The 18032-nt window shown below is 39.5% G+C and overlaps 1 protein-coding gene across 1 annotated transcript in view; it reads right to left on the bottom strand.

Annotated features, from left to right (window-relative positions):
• Nucleotides 1-4563: 4563 nt before the first annotated feature.
• The window catches only part of INO80 (INO80 complex subunit), a 58375-nt gene continuing 44906 nt past the window's right edge, over nt 4564-18032 (bottom strand). Inside the window, exons 27-35 of the mRNA XM_010286352.1 lie at nt 15448-15542; nt 12452-12524; nt 10992-11150; nt 9561-9663; nt 8904-8992; nt 7852-8007; nt 6587-6746; nt 5553-5771; nt 4564-4977 (exon numbers count right to left, since the gene is read on the bottom strand). Coding sequence (XP_010284654.1) covers nt 4760-4977; nt 5553-5771; nt 6587-6746; nt 7852-8007; nt 8904-8992; nt 9561-9663; nt 10992-11150; nt 12452-12524; nt 15448-15542 — 1272 coding nt within the window. The 3' untranslated portion in view covers nt 4564-4759. The remainder of the gene's footprint in view (nt 4978-5552; nt 5772-6586; nt 6747-7851; nt 8008-8903; nt 8993-9560; nt 9664-10991; nt 11151-12451; nt 12525-15447; nt 15543-18032) is intronic.

Genomic DNA, 18032 nt, shown 5'->3' with positions numbered 1-18032 from the left:
TTCTGGCCACTCCGGCAGAAATTTCCAAAGGACAGCACAGAGCACATCACCATCCCTTCTTGAGCAGGAAGGGGAGCACAAGACATGCCTGTAAGGCTCCCTCAGAGATAACACTTGTTTCAGACAGAATAGGCCACAAAAAAGAAAGATGGAGGCAGAAGTGAGAAGCTGAGGAGCCTGTAAGTATATCTGGGAGCAGAAGGAGGCCTGTTCGCTCCACGGAGAGTAGATGATGAGGACTGACAGTGCAGTTGTCACAGGCAGCATTTGCCAAATTACGTTGATCCACATCCTGCCCCCAAGAGATTTTATCAATTGTGCTCTTCCTCCTCCCAACCGCAACTCGTCTGTTCCTGAGCTACAATCGAAGTAGTGTAGATCCCTACTCCTCCTGCACAGAGCTTTTCCCACCGAGCTTTGTGTGCTTCCCCTGCTGGGAAATGCTGTTAAAGGAAATACTTTAGGAACATGGGAATAAAGCAAGATATAGTCCTAGGCAGACAGGTGGCTTCCCACAAATGGAACATGAGACAGCAAGGAGCAGATACACTGTGGTGGGGATAGCGTGCAACAGAAAGGGGGGAAGGCACGGAAGTAACGCTGCATCGGATAGTGCAGTGTTAATAGCCTGAAGTTTAAGAATTAGAGCAGTTCTAGGTGAAAACCCTCCTGCAGTTACCTGTTTAATTCTTTGTAGAACAGGAAGAGGCGATCTAGCACCTGATGAGCACAACAGACTTGATCCAGGATAGAAAGAGAAAATGGCCTGTGGGCTAATCTAAATCAAGGGCAGATTAATTAAGTGGACTTCAATTGATGACAAAATAATTAAAAACAGAAGTTAGATGAATTCTGAAGACATCATGCAGTCAAGGAACCAAACAATTTTTCAGACGCAGTAAGAGGTTGTTTGGAAGGGACTGCACAGTGACCGTATGGCTAGTAGGAGAATTTCTGAGGACAGTGTGATGCAAGACCCTGGCTATCTGATATATATGATTTTGAAGAGCTGAAAGGATACTGGAGTGCTCTATTTTTACATCATAATCCTACATGTTGGCTTTCACAACCAACTTGTGGTGAGCAAGATGTTCTCTTGCTCCTTTGATGTATCATTTGGCTTCTGGGTTTTTTTTTTTTGTTTTTTGTTTCCCCAGCTTTTTTGCTTGGTTTTGCCATACTCTAGGGTGCTGACAATTAACCAAATCCAGAGAGCAGAGGTAGGGCAAACTGCATTGGTGCTTGTAACATCGCATTTTATCAGTGGCCTGGCTGGTACGTCCTGGTCATACACTTAAGGGTTAAATTTAGCAGTAGAAGTCAGAAGGAAATCCCTTCTGACTTCTCCTGTCTCTAATTACTGTGCAAATTTTTTGAGAGAAGGTAATAGTTTCAGTCACTCTTGCTTTCTTCCAAAGGTATATTACAGTTGCAGTTTTTTGGTCTTCAACAGTAAGACTTAATTTGACCACTGCTTGGGAAGATTTTGTTGACCATGTGTGGCAGTGGGAAGAATGGGTGTTCTGGGGACCCTGCTGAATTAGACATCCCTTGTAGGCTAAACTGCAAAAATGTGTGTGAGGGTGGGACACAACAGCACCTTTCAGTCCTAACTTCCCATATGACCTAAGAAAATTATCACCTTTAAATGTCTTCAATGGTAGTATTAATCAGCGAACAGTTTTGTAGCAATTGGTGAGTAAAGATGCAAATGCTATTATCAAATTGCATGAGGAATACACAGCATTCCCAACATGCCCCAAAACATTCTGACATCTATTTCATCGTTCCAGTTTAGATCCCAAACTCAGTTCATCCAATATTCTGTTTCTGCCATTAGCAAATACCTTGATCCTTCAAAGGAAAGTGACTTTCTCTGCCATTAATCTGTAAGACAAGTGCACAACATGCCGTGAAAAGATGCTCAGACTGAAATTTCAAAGAACAAAGTTTCAGTGTGGATGTCCATTTTATTCACTTCAATAGAAGCAGTCCCCATGGTGTTGATCACGAAACAAACTCCACTTCCTTAAAAAAAACCCCAAACTATCAGTCTTTCTAGCACTACCTACTTCCTCAGATCAAGAAATTAGAACCGCCATCACCTGAACTCTTCCCAATTCCTTGATTAACATCACAGAATCTCAGCTCTTCTATGATGCATAATACAAAGAATGCATCTCTTTAAATACAGCTTTTTACAGAAATTGAAGTGGATACAATCTAGCAGTTCATTTACTTTACTGCTACATTAGGTCCTCCTGAATTTGTTAGCCTGATGCAAATTTCGTAAGCAGACAGGCTACCACTACTTTTGCCACAACTTCTGATGCTATTCAATATTTCTTTTGAAGATTAAATTACTTTTAAAATATCTTTTATATTATCAGTTTTAAAAATAGCAATAATCATATAAATAATCTAATCTTCCAAAAGTACAGTATACAACAGTACATATTATATTTTTGCAATCTTTCCATGTTACAAATTTTTTTTTTTGACCCAACTGTCTAGCAGTTTGAAAAATCAAGACTGCACATCAAGAAGTTCTTTCAACTCACACTGGGGGAAAAAAAAAAAAAGGAAAAAAAGAAAAACTCTGCAGAATGATGTCCCAAAATGATCAACTGTATTCAACTCAACCATCATAGCTCAGGTAATTGAGCTATGTAATTACGCATATTACACTTGCTTCTTTTTTCTTGTGATCTGCTGCATACCTTCTCCAAAGTAGATTACCAGATAATGAGTGAATACAGACATGTGGTAAGTGTACAGTTGTAACTGAAAAACATTACAAAGGGGATACTCAGAAGAGTGTAGAGCACTATACTGAGCAGCATATGTCTCTAGATGCATTTCCAGATGTGCACCATGCTCTCTTCCCTCACCCTCTCCTTCATATAACTATATGCATAAAAAACACGAAGACACCGATTTACATAAAATTATCTCACTCCATTTTATTTAAGATTTTCTTCTCCAGTTAGTAAAAGAAAGATGTGTCTCTCTTTATACATATGTACAAGTTCAGTTATAAAAATAGACAGCACATTCAAAGAGAAAAAAGGCTTGGCATTTGTCTGATTCCCTCTAAATATCATACAATACATGTGAATAGGAGGGGAAGGGGGAAGTCTTCATGAGTTAATTAAACACCACCTCCCCCTCAATTATCCCCTGCAAATCTGTTTAAAAATCAATCTAACTAAGCTCAGTTCTGCTATTTTCAGGTGTGCAAATTAGAGGCAGAGCCAACAGGAAGCACTCGCTCCACACTGTAGGACGCCAGGCAAAGGATTTGGGGTTGGAAAAAAATTGTAATAATAAAAAAAGTCATCTTCTCTGTCACAGCCCAGACCTGCAACACAACTTGCTTCTCTCTCAAGGGATGAAAGTGCCCTGGCGGAACAGCCGTTTAATTCAATGTGTAAGACAGAAGACCTGCCCCACACCTAAATCTCAGTGCAATGCAGACAACGCTTACAGCAAAGCAAAGGGCTACGGAGGGGGTTTGTGCATTGAGAACAGGGAAGGAGCAACCAGAGAATGAGAACACAGAGGGGCACTGGCAGCACTGCCTTCTATCAGCCTTGGGGAACATGGCTACTGGTACCCGCACACCGCAGTGAACTCAACCAAGCTAGTATGTCTGATGATCACAAAGACAAAGGGAAAACACGTTGGAAGAACAGTCGATGGATGGCTGGGATATAAGACAATCTTCTTCCCAGGATGTGGCTGGAAGGGGGAATGGCACAGTTCTCTCTCTCTCAGGACTGTTTTTCATCACTCCCCTCACAGCACTGCAAGCTGCAGAACCATGCTCTGCTATGGCACAGTGAAAGCAGCAGCAGCAAACTCTTCCTCCGCACTTCAGCCTTCCCTCTTCTTGAGATTTGTACAATTAGAACCTTATTTTGTTTCTAAGCTTTTAAGAGTTCTGCACACCTTGAAAGTGAGAGAAATCATTCTGAACACAGTAAGCGTTTGTGCCGATGAGAACTCTGAAATGCAACCCAAGCCACTGGCTGGTGGTTTCTTCCACTGTGTGAAACAGAGGCAATGCTGCTGCTCTCACTAGGCCTGCCAGTGCTCCCTGTATTCTGCAGCTCTGAACCTGTTCCTGACACATGGTGCTGAAAAGAGTCCATTCCCTGGAAACCACCTGAGACACCTTCCTTTGCATTTCAAACCTTTAAAGAACCCAGAGGCCCACACTAGAAGAATCCAAGATTTTTTTTTTTTTTCCAATCACACAACATCTTCAACTTAGCCCCCAATTATCCCTGCACGTACACTGACCAGCTGCTGGCACAGAAATGTCTTCTGACTCCACAGGATACTCCTGGGGTTCAGATACTGATTTCATAGGATAAAACTAATGCTGGGTTCCACCTCAAGCTACAAGAGAGAAAATACATTGGTGTGACTTCAAGCACACACAGCTGCAGGATATTGCATGGAGTAGCTGGATGCTTTCTTGGGAATCTTTGTCAGATGTGTCAATAAAGCACAAGCTGGCACTCTCCCAGTTACCCCAGACTCCCTTCCCTCCTTCACGCAGTGTCTGCAAAGATAGTTTTTTGGACTACACATAATCAAAGTGCTCACATAAACCACCCACTCCTATTGTGCTTTGATTTTTTCACGCACGTGCTGGACAGCAACGAGGCATTCGTTTGCATGCCTTCAACTGGCAGGGTGGTCTACTCTGAAAGCCAATGCAGCTCAGACAAGCTTTGGGGGTTCAAAATTACTACCGACCTCCTGAGGTGTGGGCACCTTTGCTTTGCTTCCGAATTGGAGCTTCCGATATGAGACTGCTGGCCAGGTTTAAGCTTTTGGGGGTCCCACAAACACTGTTTCCTTTGCTCAAAGGGGAGCTCAAGGGAGAAGAGGTGCTTGAAGGTCCAAAATCTACAAGTCCAGAAGGTCGAATAATTGCTGTTTGCAGAGGACTACTTGCAGCCATGCCTAGCAATGGAAAAGAGAATCAAATTCCATGTGAGCATATCATTCCACTTGTGGCTCTTCAACAAACAGTATACTAACAATCAGTCCTAAGACCACCCTGTATTCATGATTTATGACAGTTTAACGAAGACTGATATCCTTAAGATACAAAACATCTTCAGCTGGTGTAAAGCTGAAGCTCAATCATCATCAGTTTAGCAGATTTTGGAACCTGATGCTGTTAACTTCCAACATGACAGCAATGCAGGAAAGCCACAGCCATACCCATGGGATAAACACACTATCCGATTTGTCTGGACACCAAAATAAAAAACAAGAGGAAAAATACTCGATATAATTCAACAGGCAGCCAAAAATTCTGCAGGACTAGCCTCTCAAGGTTGTCTGTGGTGAAACTGGCTGTCCTCTCACACCATTAGTATGTCACATTGTGTATTGCCTGGATGTCAGAATATAATGGACAAGCAATACCAACAACACAACACTATTTTTTGACAGGCTGTAAACAACAGTCACCCAAACTCATGTGCTTGGTTCTGCTCTGGGTAGTCTGCTGCCTCCCCTTCCCCACATACCTTTAGAGACATTGTACCCGTACGCTGCGTATGCCGCTGCAGAGGCTGCCGCTGCCCCTGCCTTGGCACCTGCCATTGCAGCTGCACTTCCTGCTATCGATTTCCGGCTTCTGCCTTTTCCAGTGCCACCTTTTGATCCACTGCCCGAACCTTTAGGACGACCCCGGCTTCGAGCTGACTGGCCTCTCCCAGTGAGAGGTGTATCTTGTATTGCAACACCTTAACAAAAAAATAATGTTAAAACAATAACTGCTATAGTATTTCAGATCACTCTCAAATGAATACCGCATCATAACGACCTACCACTTACATTAATACTGTTCCTACTGATACTTTTCATTTACATTAACAGGGACACTGTTAGCAAGCTATTTTCGATTCCATGATAAGAAACAATGTATACAAAACTCCATTCTTAATCAACCACATCTTATTAACTCCCAACTACTTGTCATTATTATTATGAATCCATTCCACAAATAAGTGGAGGATTCTGGGTTCTACTTCAGGATGAACCATTTTCTTACTTGAAGATATGAAGTTTCTTCCATTTGCTACCTCTAAAGAAACTCATCAAGAACTATGGCTCTACTTATTTCAGTGTAGAAAACTATGGCAGTTAAAAACATTTGCTGTTATTTAAAATTACAGCTGCTCCAATCACACATTGGAAGTAGAGAACTGATTGTCAGTCCAACAGCAAATTCAAGGAAAAGCTTAGAGATTAATAGTTCTGTGGTTGTTTGTAATTTGGTAACATGCACATAATGGAAGGAGAGCCCTCTGTAACACAAGAACAAAGGATAAAACTTTTAAGAGTAATTAACACAAGAAAGAGGAAAGTGTAGTGAATGACAGACTATAAACAGATTTCCTATCAAATCAGAAGTAATTTCTCAATGAAAAGGCATTTTTTTCCCCAAATCTTGCCAACCATGCATATACTCTGGTTAAAACGCAGAAAATGTATCACTTAGCCATACAAAGCCAAGGTTTAATAAATGTTAGTAGTAAGTCAAGGCAAGAGTACTGACCATTCATGGTATCTGAAACTGAGCCAGTAATGGAAGCAGGAGAGTTTGTTGCCCTGGACTGAGGTGCTGAAGAAGCTGGATCATCCACAATCACAAGCATATCACTACTGCTCTCATCAGGAGGGATAGAGCCCATATGTAATTCACTGCTGATGGATATCTAAACATGACACAACAAAGCCGTTAGCTTCTCAGGTTAGGAAAGGGAGGGGTACAAAAATAAGACCTTTAAAAGACTTACAATCACAAGTAATTAACTGATACGTGTTCTGTTCTCTCTCATTTTCTCTATGTGAGACTAGCAGCATGATACATAATCTGCCTAATGACACTACACCCTCTATTTACATGCTGAGCAGCAGTAAAGACCTCCAGGAGCTACTTAATTTCAATTCATGAAAATACATGTTAAGTTAAGAAGCAGGAGACTAATGAGCTCAGCAGAGATTTAAGAAAACTGCTGTTCAACTCTGCATCTTCAACTGCAAGAGAGAAAACAATAGGATTCTTAACCTACTACTACTGCTAATAAAAATCTTGTCAATAAGGGAACTATACAACATAGGAATCGTAATCAACATGGTATAAAACAAAATATATTTGCTGCCAAAACCAGTTTGCAATTCTTTACAAAAAGATGAAGGAAAGTAAGATGTGTGCCACTGAGGCTTTACAACTTAAATTCCAGAGAAAAACACACACTAATTCAGAATCATAAGCAAGGAAGGAAGCAAAGAAGGAGATGTAGATGAGACTAGTGAGGAATACTTACAAAGAAACTGAACATCAAGGAACTATTTGAGGGATACTGTTTGGTTCAGGAGCAGACAGACTGTTCTTGCTATGGAAGTTATTGGTATGGAAGAAGGCACATAGTTATAAATGTAAGCATGAGAAAGGCAGGAAAAAGGAAGAAGAAAGTAAGAAGAAATTAAGTGGGACTGTAGGCAGGAATGGAAAAATTTCTCAGGGGCCGAAAGGGAGAAGAGTCAGGACATGAACGCACTGTAAGAAAAGGAAGGCAAAGAGTGAATGAAAAGGGGAATAATGGAATGTCAAATAACATGAGGAACCATAAGGCAGATTATTAGTAGCTGTTATGTTCTCAGTAAATTATTTTCATTTCCATGGTTCTCCTTTAAGACATGTCACTTCTCCACACATTCAAAGTTCTACACTGGCTAAAATAAGAGAAAGCAAGAATCCTACAGGATGTAAGGCCACAAGTGAAACAGTATATAGTTTAAAGCAGCAGTGAATCTTACCTCACTGAAAGGGCTGGGCATGGCAGAGTCTACACTAATGAAGGAGTCATCCCCATCAGCAGACAGGTTGGAGTTATCAGCCGAGGGAACAAACGGGATCACAAGGTTCATGCCCTCTTTCTTTCTCTTCCCATCCAATTCATCTTCCTTCTTCTTCTGAAGTAAATAGAACAATACCAGGAATGAAAAAGATGATCAAACAGAAGAAAAGGAATAAGCAACCCAAAATCTCAACATCTAATGCAGTATTGTAACTCTAGGAATGCTACGACCAGAATTTGCTAAAACAAGTTTCTGAAGGACACAGTAACAGACCCCTTAAAGGATCCTTCTTTAGGTTTAAGTAGGGTGTGGTTTTTTGTACCCCGTTTTTTGTGTTTTTTTTTTCTTTTTCTTTTTTTTTTTTCCCCCCTAAAATGGCTGGAATGATGAAGAATTACTCTTACAGAATTACTTTGATTTCCATTACCTTTTGGAGTGAGCTTGAAATTCTTTACCATTACACAAAATTACAATTAATGCAAAGCTTCCCTGTCTCAAAAATTCAGAATTTTCATAAACTAGTTTTAATGAACTTTTTAAAACAAACTGATCTTCCCTTGTTCCACAGAAGCTACATAGCCACATAGCCAAAATAGCTATCTGTTTGACGCTTCATTTACATTCTCTTTTTTTCCTTGCAGAACAAAATTTTAAGTCACCATTTTATATGCCACAGAATGATCAGTTGATCATTTTGTTTTTTCAAGCATGAGTCCTCAAATTGCTGTCTGTAGACTACCGGTGATCAACAGTGTTGTTTGGGTATGCAGTACTTCCTTATTTTTCGAGTTGATAATGATATTAAAATACAGATAACTATGCATTATGTATTTTGTAATATCCCTCTTCTGTGTAAGGAAGAGCCACAGATTGATGTTCAATGGTGAAGAGAAGAAGGCTTTACTCATTTAGACTGCATTTGCATAAAATGTTTCCACACCACATAATAGTAAGCCTGAAGCTCTTCTGGCTTTATCACTGACACAGGCAACCTCTCTGCATCAAAGTACCTTTTCAGCATATTTTTCCCTTTTACGTTTACGTTCCTTCACACGATTTGTTTCTTCTTGCTGTCGCTTCTCTTCTTGACGCTGACGCACTGTCAGAAAAGAAACAGAAAGTTGTCACCACTGGAAAGATATTTCATATCCTTTTGTGAATCTTACAAGAAATTCTAGTTCTAACAGAACTGTTAAGAACTCAGCTGTATTAAAACTAAAATATGTTAAAAAACCTACTGTACTGAAACTATTTGTATCCAAATTACTACAAAGTCTTACAGTGAAATTCTTCTTTCAAGCAACATAAAAACACATACCTCACACAGCTTCAAAAGTATGATGAAATACAGCATTTTTACTAATACTTTTCTTGTCATGACCTACATAATTCTTGTCAAAGCTCTGCCATTCAGGAACAACGTAATGATCCTGAATGAGTGCCAATAAAAACTTTATCACATCACCATGTCTCTCTTGCACAACTTCATCTTTTGGCTCAGCAGTGATATGAAACCAGCTTGTACTAACAAGAGTTGGTAATACAAAAAGAGCCAGGAAACAGAAGTTGTTATCAGCAATACATGTGTTTGTAGAGATAAAACCACAGATTTCATAAGCTAATGAAGTGGAAGATGGGGAAAATGGTGCAACATGATTTTCACATACATTTCTTTTCTAGTTCCTCATCATCCAGCAGAAGGCTGACCACCTCTTTTGGCTTCAAGGTATCAGGTTTGAAATTGCCACCTGAAATCACCATTCGCTGGATCTAGAAGGAAAAAAAACAAGAAAAAAAAAAAAAAGGAAAAATTACTCAAAGCAGCCATGAACCATTCTTGCTACCCTTCACTGAAAGCCAGCCAAAAGAAGACGCCAGTACATCTGTGTAAGTCAGAATTGACTCAATTTCTCTATCATACCAAAGTTAGTAGCAAAAATTCAAGGAAGATTTATTAAGGGTGTAATTAAGAGTATAAAATATGAGAAGCATCCAAGCTAGAGAGCAGAAAATTGCCATCCCTTGTGCAAAGCTGCACTTCTAAAGCACCACGTAATAAACAACAAATGGCAATAGTATTAATATACTGCTGAACAAAAAGAAAAAATACAGAGATACTCCTGTCAGGGTATAAATTACCAGTCCAATTTTGCAAGTAATCTGCACAGAAGATCATGCAGATCACATTCTTAAAGTGTACAACATTTTTAGTCTCCTTGACTGAAAACTAAATCTCTATAGTGTCTCAGATTAACCAATTCACTCAACCTCTATTACTGCAACTATATTTAAAAAAACCCAAAAAACCCAACAAAGATGAGTTGTGACTTAGCAAAAGAGAACAGGCTTTACAATAAGCCAATTTCAATGATTTGGATCACCAGCAAAAAGACTACATTTTATTTCCTGGTTGATATCAGGAGACTCTAGTGCAGTATCCTAGAGAAAATGGGTAAGTTTCAACAACGGAAATGTGAATGCATTCAGCTGGAGATGCTTTGGGTGCTGCAGCATCATGATCAGCATCTAATTAAGACAAAAGCTAAAAGAAACCCCAAGTACACAAAACATCTGAACGTTGTATATAGTATACCTACTGCTACCAAAGAAAGTGAATCTGCTTTCTTTTTTTCTCGCCAATAAAGTGTCACGAGGTTTAAAGTTTCTAATACACTTACTGCTAGATGCTGCAAGGACACTGAGCTCTTCTGGCAACCCTCACACCTCAAAAAATTTTCACTTGATTACCTTCCAAATTTCTTTTACAAAAACATCAGCTGATGTTTAGCAGTATAACATGAGAGGAATCAGTAGCCCTGGCACAGCAAAGACAGAAGCCTAAGTAGTTTCACTGCATCATAAGAAATAGTTTTCATGAAGTCATAGTGTAAATAATTAGCTTCTTCATAATTCATAAAATGCAGCTGTAATGCTGCTGTGTTAGGGACACATATTTGTTCATTTGAACAAGAAGATTCCTTTCTGGCATCTCTTCTGCCTCCCTGCAAATACTTCTTCTCTTTCTTTATGCATTTTGATACATGTTTTCTGATATCCCTTCTGTAACTTCTTGTTCCAGATTATTTCTTTATTCCTACCTCACTCTTTTCCTTAGCCCTTTGTAAGATGCGCTCCTCAATGGTGCCTTTGCATATCAACCGGTACACGGTGACTTGTTTTGTTTGGCCCAGCCTGTGTGCCCGGTCCATGGCTTGCTGGTCTACTGTCGGGTTCCAATCACTGTCATAGAAAATTACCTGCAAAGAACACCAGAACAGAAAAAATTAAATAAAACCATACATTTAGAGCATCTGGTGATCAAACAAAAATCCAATATACTGATAAAAATAAAAGTTCTACTATGCATCCCACAGAATTACTGCACCACTGCAGGCTATATTAACATAACTTTGCCCAGTCCTATGAAGTCTTTTCCACTGCATTTCAGATGACTTCAAACTAACTGACACTGTGATTGTCTCAACTTCCAGAGAATGTCTTTAATATCTTCAACAAATCTGCTTCAGAGGCACAAAATTCCTAAGCTGGTCATCACATTAGTACACCACCATGTAATTAATTATAGGCTAGCCACATCATGTACGCATTTTAGTGTTACTTACCTTACGAAGAAAAAGCCCATCAAATTAGAATTTCTTACGAAAAGTAATACTCCCAATTTTTTTCTTCAAACCAGGACAAAGTCTAGTCTAGTCTAACACTTCCAGTGCTTTTACTATAAGAACATTAATGCCACATTACATTCATATTGCCCTATCAATCCAACAGTATCTGCACAATAAGCACATAAAACAAAAATATTTAAAAAAAATTTTGGACAGTATTCAGATAGTTACAAAAACACTGAACTAAAAATGCTCATGCCTGTAGGAGCATGTCTGTGCATCGGTATGCCTTCACACCTTGGGTGAGTAGAGAGGAAGAAATTTATCCTTCCTGACTAGCTGACATTCAACTACAAATGACTTTGTACTTTCAGAGGCGTTACTTCATTCTTCTGCGCACAGAAAAAAGGGTAACTGGTACTTGTTCTACTGATTCCTTTGCAGCTGAACCTTAAGAGCAAACAGTCAATACATGAAACAGCATTCACTGTATGAAAGTGTCATTTGCATCTGCAGACCCCTTCAGTTGTCCATCTCCTTTCTAGACTCTGGTACTAAAATGTACGGGGAGAAGAAAGGCATTTCCAACTGCAACCAGAAACTGTGTACCAAGTGTCCAATATTCCACAACCTTACTATCAAATAATACTATGTTGCAAATATGAGCAAAGTAAACAAGGTTATACAATTTCATGATGTGAATGGCGGTACTAAAAAATACTGATCATCATGGCTGACAGAGTGCTAACTTTCACAGAAAGACCAATTTTCCTACATAAATTGTAAGGCTGGGAGGCAGGAGATGAGCAGCCTAGGAAAAATGGCAGTTGGAGGTATATGAGGCAGGAAAAGCAAAGAAATATTTATACTCAAAACTAAACATCAGTAAGCCAATTTTTTTATTCTGTATTACTTTACCAAACTTAACCTACCGTATCTGCAGCTGTAAGGTTAATGCCCAAGCCTCCAGCTCTTGTGCTTAACAGGAACACAAAAATATCATTCCTGTAGAGGAAAGAGATTTAAAAAAATCCCTTATTTTGTGCATGATGAACAAGAAATAGTCACAAAAGTAAATTTTTGACGCATATAAAGTTATCAGGGCTACTTCTATTACTTGAACACTTCAGAACATTTTGTGCTGTTCATTCATGGTCAAGGAAAAAAACCATGAATGAGTGAAAGAAGTTAATCTCCAAATCAGGACTGCTGGAACACAAAAACATTCAGTTTGCAATAGCAGCTTGTTAATCTCTATCAAAACAAACCAGGGCTTGTTTATCTTGCCCACATTGGGAATTAAGATTTCATATGGACAAAGAACAACTTATTGTTTCACAGAACTGACTGATGTTAAAAAAATCTTGTCTTAACAAAGCTCAATTGATAAAGAAAGAAAAAGTAAGTGTGGAAACTTTGTAGATACAAGTTTTGTTCTAAATTTGGTGCTTAGAACATAATAAACAAGGAGACAGGTCTATACATAGGATGACGAAGTACTGATGAAAACTCAAGGGATTTCTCCTAAGGTTGTGAATCTCACTAGTGCCATTGTGGGGTCAGCAGTATTTAAATGTGTTTAACACCATATGGATCTGCGAACAGGTTGACGCAACAAAGTGAGCAGTACCAGCAAGGACTCCAGAGAGGCTGACATCCTGTACTTCCGACACGGACAGAGCAAGGCCCTCTGCTTAAGAGAAAGCACTCTGCAATTCCACGTCGTTTTGGCACCACACTGTCCATACACTAGCGCATGGAAAATTAGTAAAGCACCAGAAACTCTTGCTGAATGGGCAGCATGGGACATTTCCTTCTTGACTCACTATGTGTAGGTAGTCCTACACCTTGAATGTCCCCTCATCACATCTAAAGGGTCTTTTCTTGCCCTTCCTGGAGGAAGCATGGGTATATTGCAGGCTATTACTCATATGCTAGTACAACTCGACAAATGTAAAAAACTAAGGGTTTTGGAGGTCAAGTAGGACTGACTATTTTCTCAGGACTCAAACTTCAAGACATTCACAAGCACCTGGCAAGGTTGTATCATAAAAACCAGACTCTCAAAGAACCCGTTCTAGCCCAAGGTAAGATTCCTCCCTGCCTCCTCCAGAGAAATTGCCAACAGACAACAGAAATAACCATGAAAACTATGAATTATTAACACACACACAAAAAGCGCACCAAGAACCCTAAACTTAGAAATAGAAGGTTTCTGGCAGTCCAAAGTCTAAGAGTACAAAAATCCACCCTGAGCTATGGACAGCTGGGAGGAACTGAAGCTGAGCTGTCAGTCTCTGGACTTTATCTTGCAGGTACAAATCCAAAGGAGTCAGCAGGTGCCTGGTTGCAACGTAGGTAATCCTTGGCCAGGAAATCTTTGCCCTCATGTAACAATAGGGGAACATGCATATAGGCAGTGACCTGAACTTCCAGCTGTGAAATGCTTCTGGAAATGGACATGGGAAGGAAAGAAAGTGGACAGTGCCACAGACTAGGGGAACAAATTATCATTCCATAGCTATATATTTTCAGCACTCTGCTAGGATATCCTGCAGGATAGTTTAGTCTCAGTCAGGCTTTTTTTTCCCTGGAAATATTTCTCATAAGTAAATCATGTATAAGAGGAACTCAACTAACATTTTAATAGGAATCCTTGTTTAGACTGGCTGACCTATGTTTCAAAGGGATTTCCTGCTGAAATGATTATTTTTCTTGAGTTGCTCTATTCATTAATAAAAACAAATTCTGTTCATTAATAAACACAAATCTCTTCATTTCTTTTGGTTGAAGGCCCTTTCAGGAAGAAGAGTCAGAGTTCCAGGAGGACATCACACCTGCAAGGAACCTGTTTCTGACACTTGGAAACAGGCAGAAAAGTACTGCATGGTCCTCTCGCTTACTTCAGGTATTTGGCACATGTTCTTTTCAAGTTTAATTGCTCTGAGCAGTTCACTAGAGGACTCATCATTGCAACACACTCCTTCAGGTCTTTAAGCCTCATGAACCAGTGATGTGAAAGGCTGTATATGGCTTCCCCTCCTATCTTCAGCTATGATACCTTGGGACCACTAACCCAAGGACTACTGTCTAGGCTAGAATGTTGCTTTCACCCCGCAATAAACAACAATCTATGAAACTAACTCCTCTAAAAAAGAAAAGTGACTTTCTTACGAGCTCATATCATCATCCAAGAAGGATGTTCTTCCTGTGAACTACCATAGCAAAGTGACATCATATCAAATCGTATCCCATGATTAAAAGGAAACCTAATAACGATAAGCTCTATCGCTATAAATAATGCGCCCTAGTGAAGACAAAGTTATATTAAAATATATTAACTTATAGTAAGATGATTACATGCTCTTCTTTCTTGATGTGCTCATAAAAGTTGCAAGAATCCATTTTGGTTTACTAACTGAAAAGGATTAGCGTATTGTACTATCTAATGAAATCCCCATTTTATCACTTGTATATTAGTTTAAGGTTTCTTAATAAAACATGCTTAAATGGTTTATTTTGCAGAAAAATAGGTCACTTTCAAAGCTCTGGCATATGGAATCTTATATGACACTTTTCACAGTATCAGTCGTCAGAGCATATAATAATCAACATTCGCTGCCTTTCTACTGAGCTTCTTTATAAGCAATAGCATATTTGGAATAGCAAGAAGCACAATAGGTGGGTACACTAAAATTGCTTCTAATACTGTTTCACAGATGACAAATCCTAAATGCAACCAGGTTCAGTATCAACATCAGTGACTCCTCATCAGCAAACCACCTAGAAACTGCTTCAGATAAATGAGGTCTGTTTGATATCAGGAAAGGTAATTTAAGTGCAAATTTCATTTATTTCCATTACATCTTATAGCAACTCGCTATGTACACACAGTTTAGCACAGAAACACCCTGTAAAAATACATTACCTGTTCTGAAAATCTGCTACCATGTCCCTTCGTTCCGAAATCTTTGAAGAACCATCCAACCTCATGTAGGTATGTTTCCTATAAACCATGTATTCCTGCAAAGAACACACACCAGAAAAATACAGTTGCTCTTGAAACCGTTCAACCTTTATTCTTACAGAAAAAGAAAAAAAAGCAGAATTGCTACTTAAAAAAAAAAAAAATCAACAAAGCAATCTTATGTAAGCAATACTTTATAATAGTAGAAATTCAGAAATTAAAGCTACTCAATCATATGTCAGTTTTTGCATTTCATCTAAGAGATAAATGACCATGTCAGTTCAGAGTTGGTGATGCATTTGCTGCACTGCAGACAATTCTATGGTATATGCCTTTTTCTATAAATAAATTGGTAAATAAGATAACTAAAATAGACTTTGTGAAAGCAAACTTCCTAAATTTTTACTAAATTCTGAGCTTTCACTGTGTAAGCGAACCTCTCCTAACAAACCAACTGTATCTGCTCTCTGTTGATTTTAAACCATTTGTTTAATGGTTCTAAAAACCCGGTACTGTACACTAACATCTGTCTAGGCTGCATCTCGCTAGTAAAGAGCCTGTGAATCATACTGCATAGAAGAACACTTTGAACGTTACGTTGGTGTGTCAGCCCACAGCTCATGCCAAGCAGCAGAACTGAAACCACTGCCTGGGACACAAATCAAATGGCATCAACTAGGAATGCTGTAGGCACTGTCCTTGTTTTGGCTGGGATGGAGTTAATTTTCTTTCCGATAGCTGGTATAAGTGCTGTGTTTTGGATTTGGGATGAAAATAATGTTGATAACACACTGATGTTTTCAGTAGTTGCTAAGCAGTCGAGGACTGTTCAGCTTCTCATGCTCTGGCCTGCCAGTGAGGAGGCTGGGGGCGCACAAGAAGTTGGGAGGGGACACAGCCAGGACAGCTGACTCCAACTGACCAAAGGCATATTCCATACCATACGATGTCATGCTCAGCAATAAAAGCTGGGGGAAGAAGGAAGAAGGGGCGGGACATTCGGAGTGATGGCTTTTGTCTTCACAAGTAACCATTATGCTTGATGGAGCCCTGCTTTCCTGGAGATGGGTGAACACCTGCCTGCCCATGGGACATGGTGAATGAATTCCTTGTTTTGCTTTGCTTGCGTGGCTTTTGCTTTACCTATCAAACTGTCTTTACCTCAACCCACGAGTTTTGTCACTTTTACTCTTCTGATTCTCTTCCCTCATCCCACTGAGGGGGGAAGTGAGGGAGTGGTTGTGTGGTGCTTAGTTGCCAGCTGGGGTTAAAACATGACACAAAGGCTTTTTCCAGTGACAGACTTTTTTGTGCTCTAAGGTACTCAGCTTTTTCTGATACCTGTGCAACTATCAGTAAATTCTGAATTTCATAGAAAGATCTTCAGGCTATACAGGTATCCACAGAGTTTCTCTGGAAAGATACCCTCTGGTATGGGTATCCTTGGCTGAAGAGATGCAACTCCTACTGGCTACTGGTGCGTTTGTCTTTTTGAGATGTTGTGACTTCAAATGAAGACAGAAAGGAAACAGATGGTGCTTTAGTAGCAGGAACTACTGGATTCATCTTACTCCAAGCTGCAGTGTTCAGCAGATAGAGAACTGATGTGCTGTGAGAAGACATGGCAGTGCTTGCACTAATGAACCTCCTGACAGTTCCATGCTCAGGAATGGAACTGTCCTTCACCTGTCCTTCAGAGCTCCTGTTCCTTTTTTTGTTCTGCTTCACTACTGCAGAAAAGGTGAAAGAGCTGCCATACTATTAGGAACCTGTGAAAAAGACTGCTGTAGTGGAAAGAAGCTTCAATGTATGACAGATGAAAAATAGGTAAATAAAATTAACAATGTGGAAATAGCCAAAGTCACACTTGGTCTACATCTACAAAACAGAGCTCATGGCTAGTATGATTTCAGGGGTACAACAATAGACATTTAAAGCAGAGAACAGCTACTTCACCACGCACTTGAACCCTGATTTACTATTATTTATGGAATTTCTATGACAGGTTTCTGTCACGAACTAGTATCAGAGAGATCCAGTTGTCAATTAGGCACTATGTGATCTTCTTCCAGATTTGATCAATCCTTTTTCTATTATCACAAGGGCCTTTTCCTTTCATTTCTTTGTTACTTTCTTTATCATGATGATTCAACCTTTCAATGTCTTGATTTAGTCTTCCCTCATCTCACTATTAACCATCTCTTCATTAGTGTCTTCTAAACAAACTTCAGCACAAACAGAAAGCAACTTCTTTCAGTTCATCAGGTTCATTTATCCTTATCCCAGATCTTTTCATTTCCACTAAGGCACAAATTACAAAAGGATAAGCTGTTGTACACCTGTAATACTGGCATACATGGATTGTTGGCCACCCCTGCCCTGCAAGCTAGCTTAGTACATTAGCCTTTAGCTAATCATCTTGCAACACTCTGCTCAGCAGCTTCTGGTCTGCCTCCATCCACCTTCCTTTGATGAAGAAGGATACTTCACAGTAGTATAACAGTGCTTGTATGAAACATCCTTTTTTGTGAACTGTTTTAATCCAG

Source organism: Phaethon lepturus, unplaced genomic scaffold (genome assembly GCF_000687285.1).
Source record: "Phaethon lepturus isolate BGI_N335 unplaced genomic scaffold, ASM68728v1 scaffold12794, whole genome shotgun sequence".
NCBI classification, from domain to species: Eukaryota; Metazoa; Chordata; class Aves; order Phaethontiformes; family Phaethontidae; genus Phaethon; species Phaethon lepturus.
The sequence above is the reverse complement of the archived record's forward strand: the minus strand, read 5'-3'. Positions and strand labels throughout refer to the sequence as shown.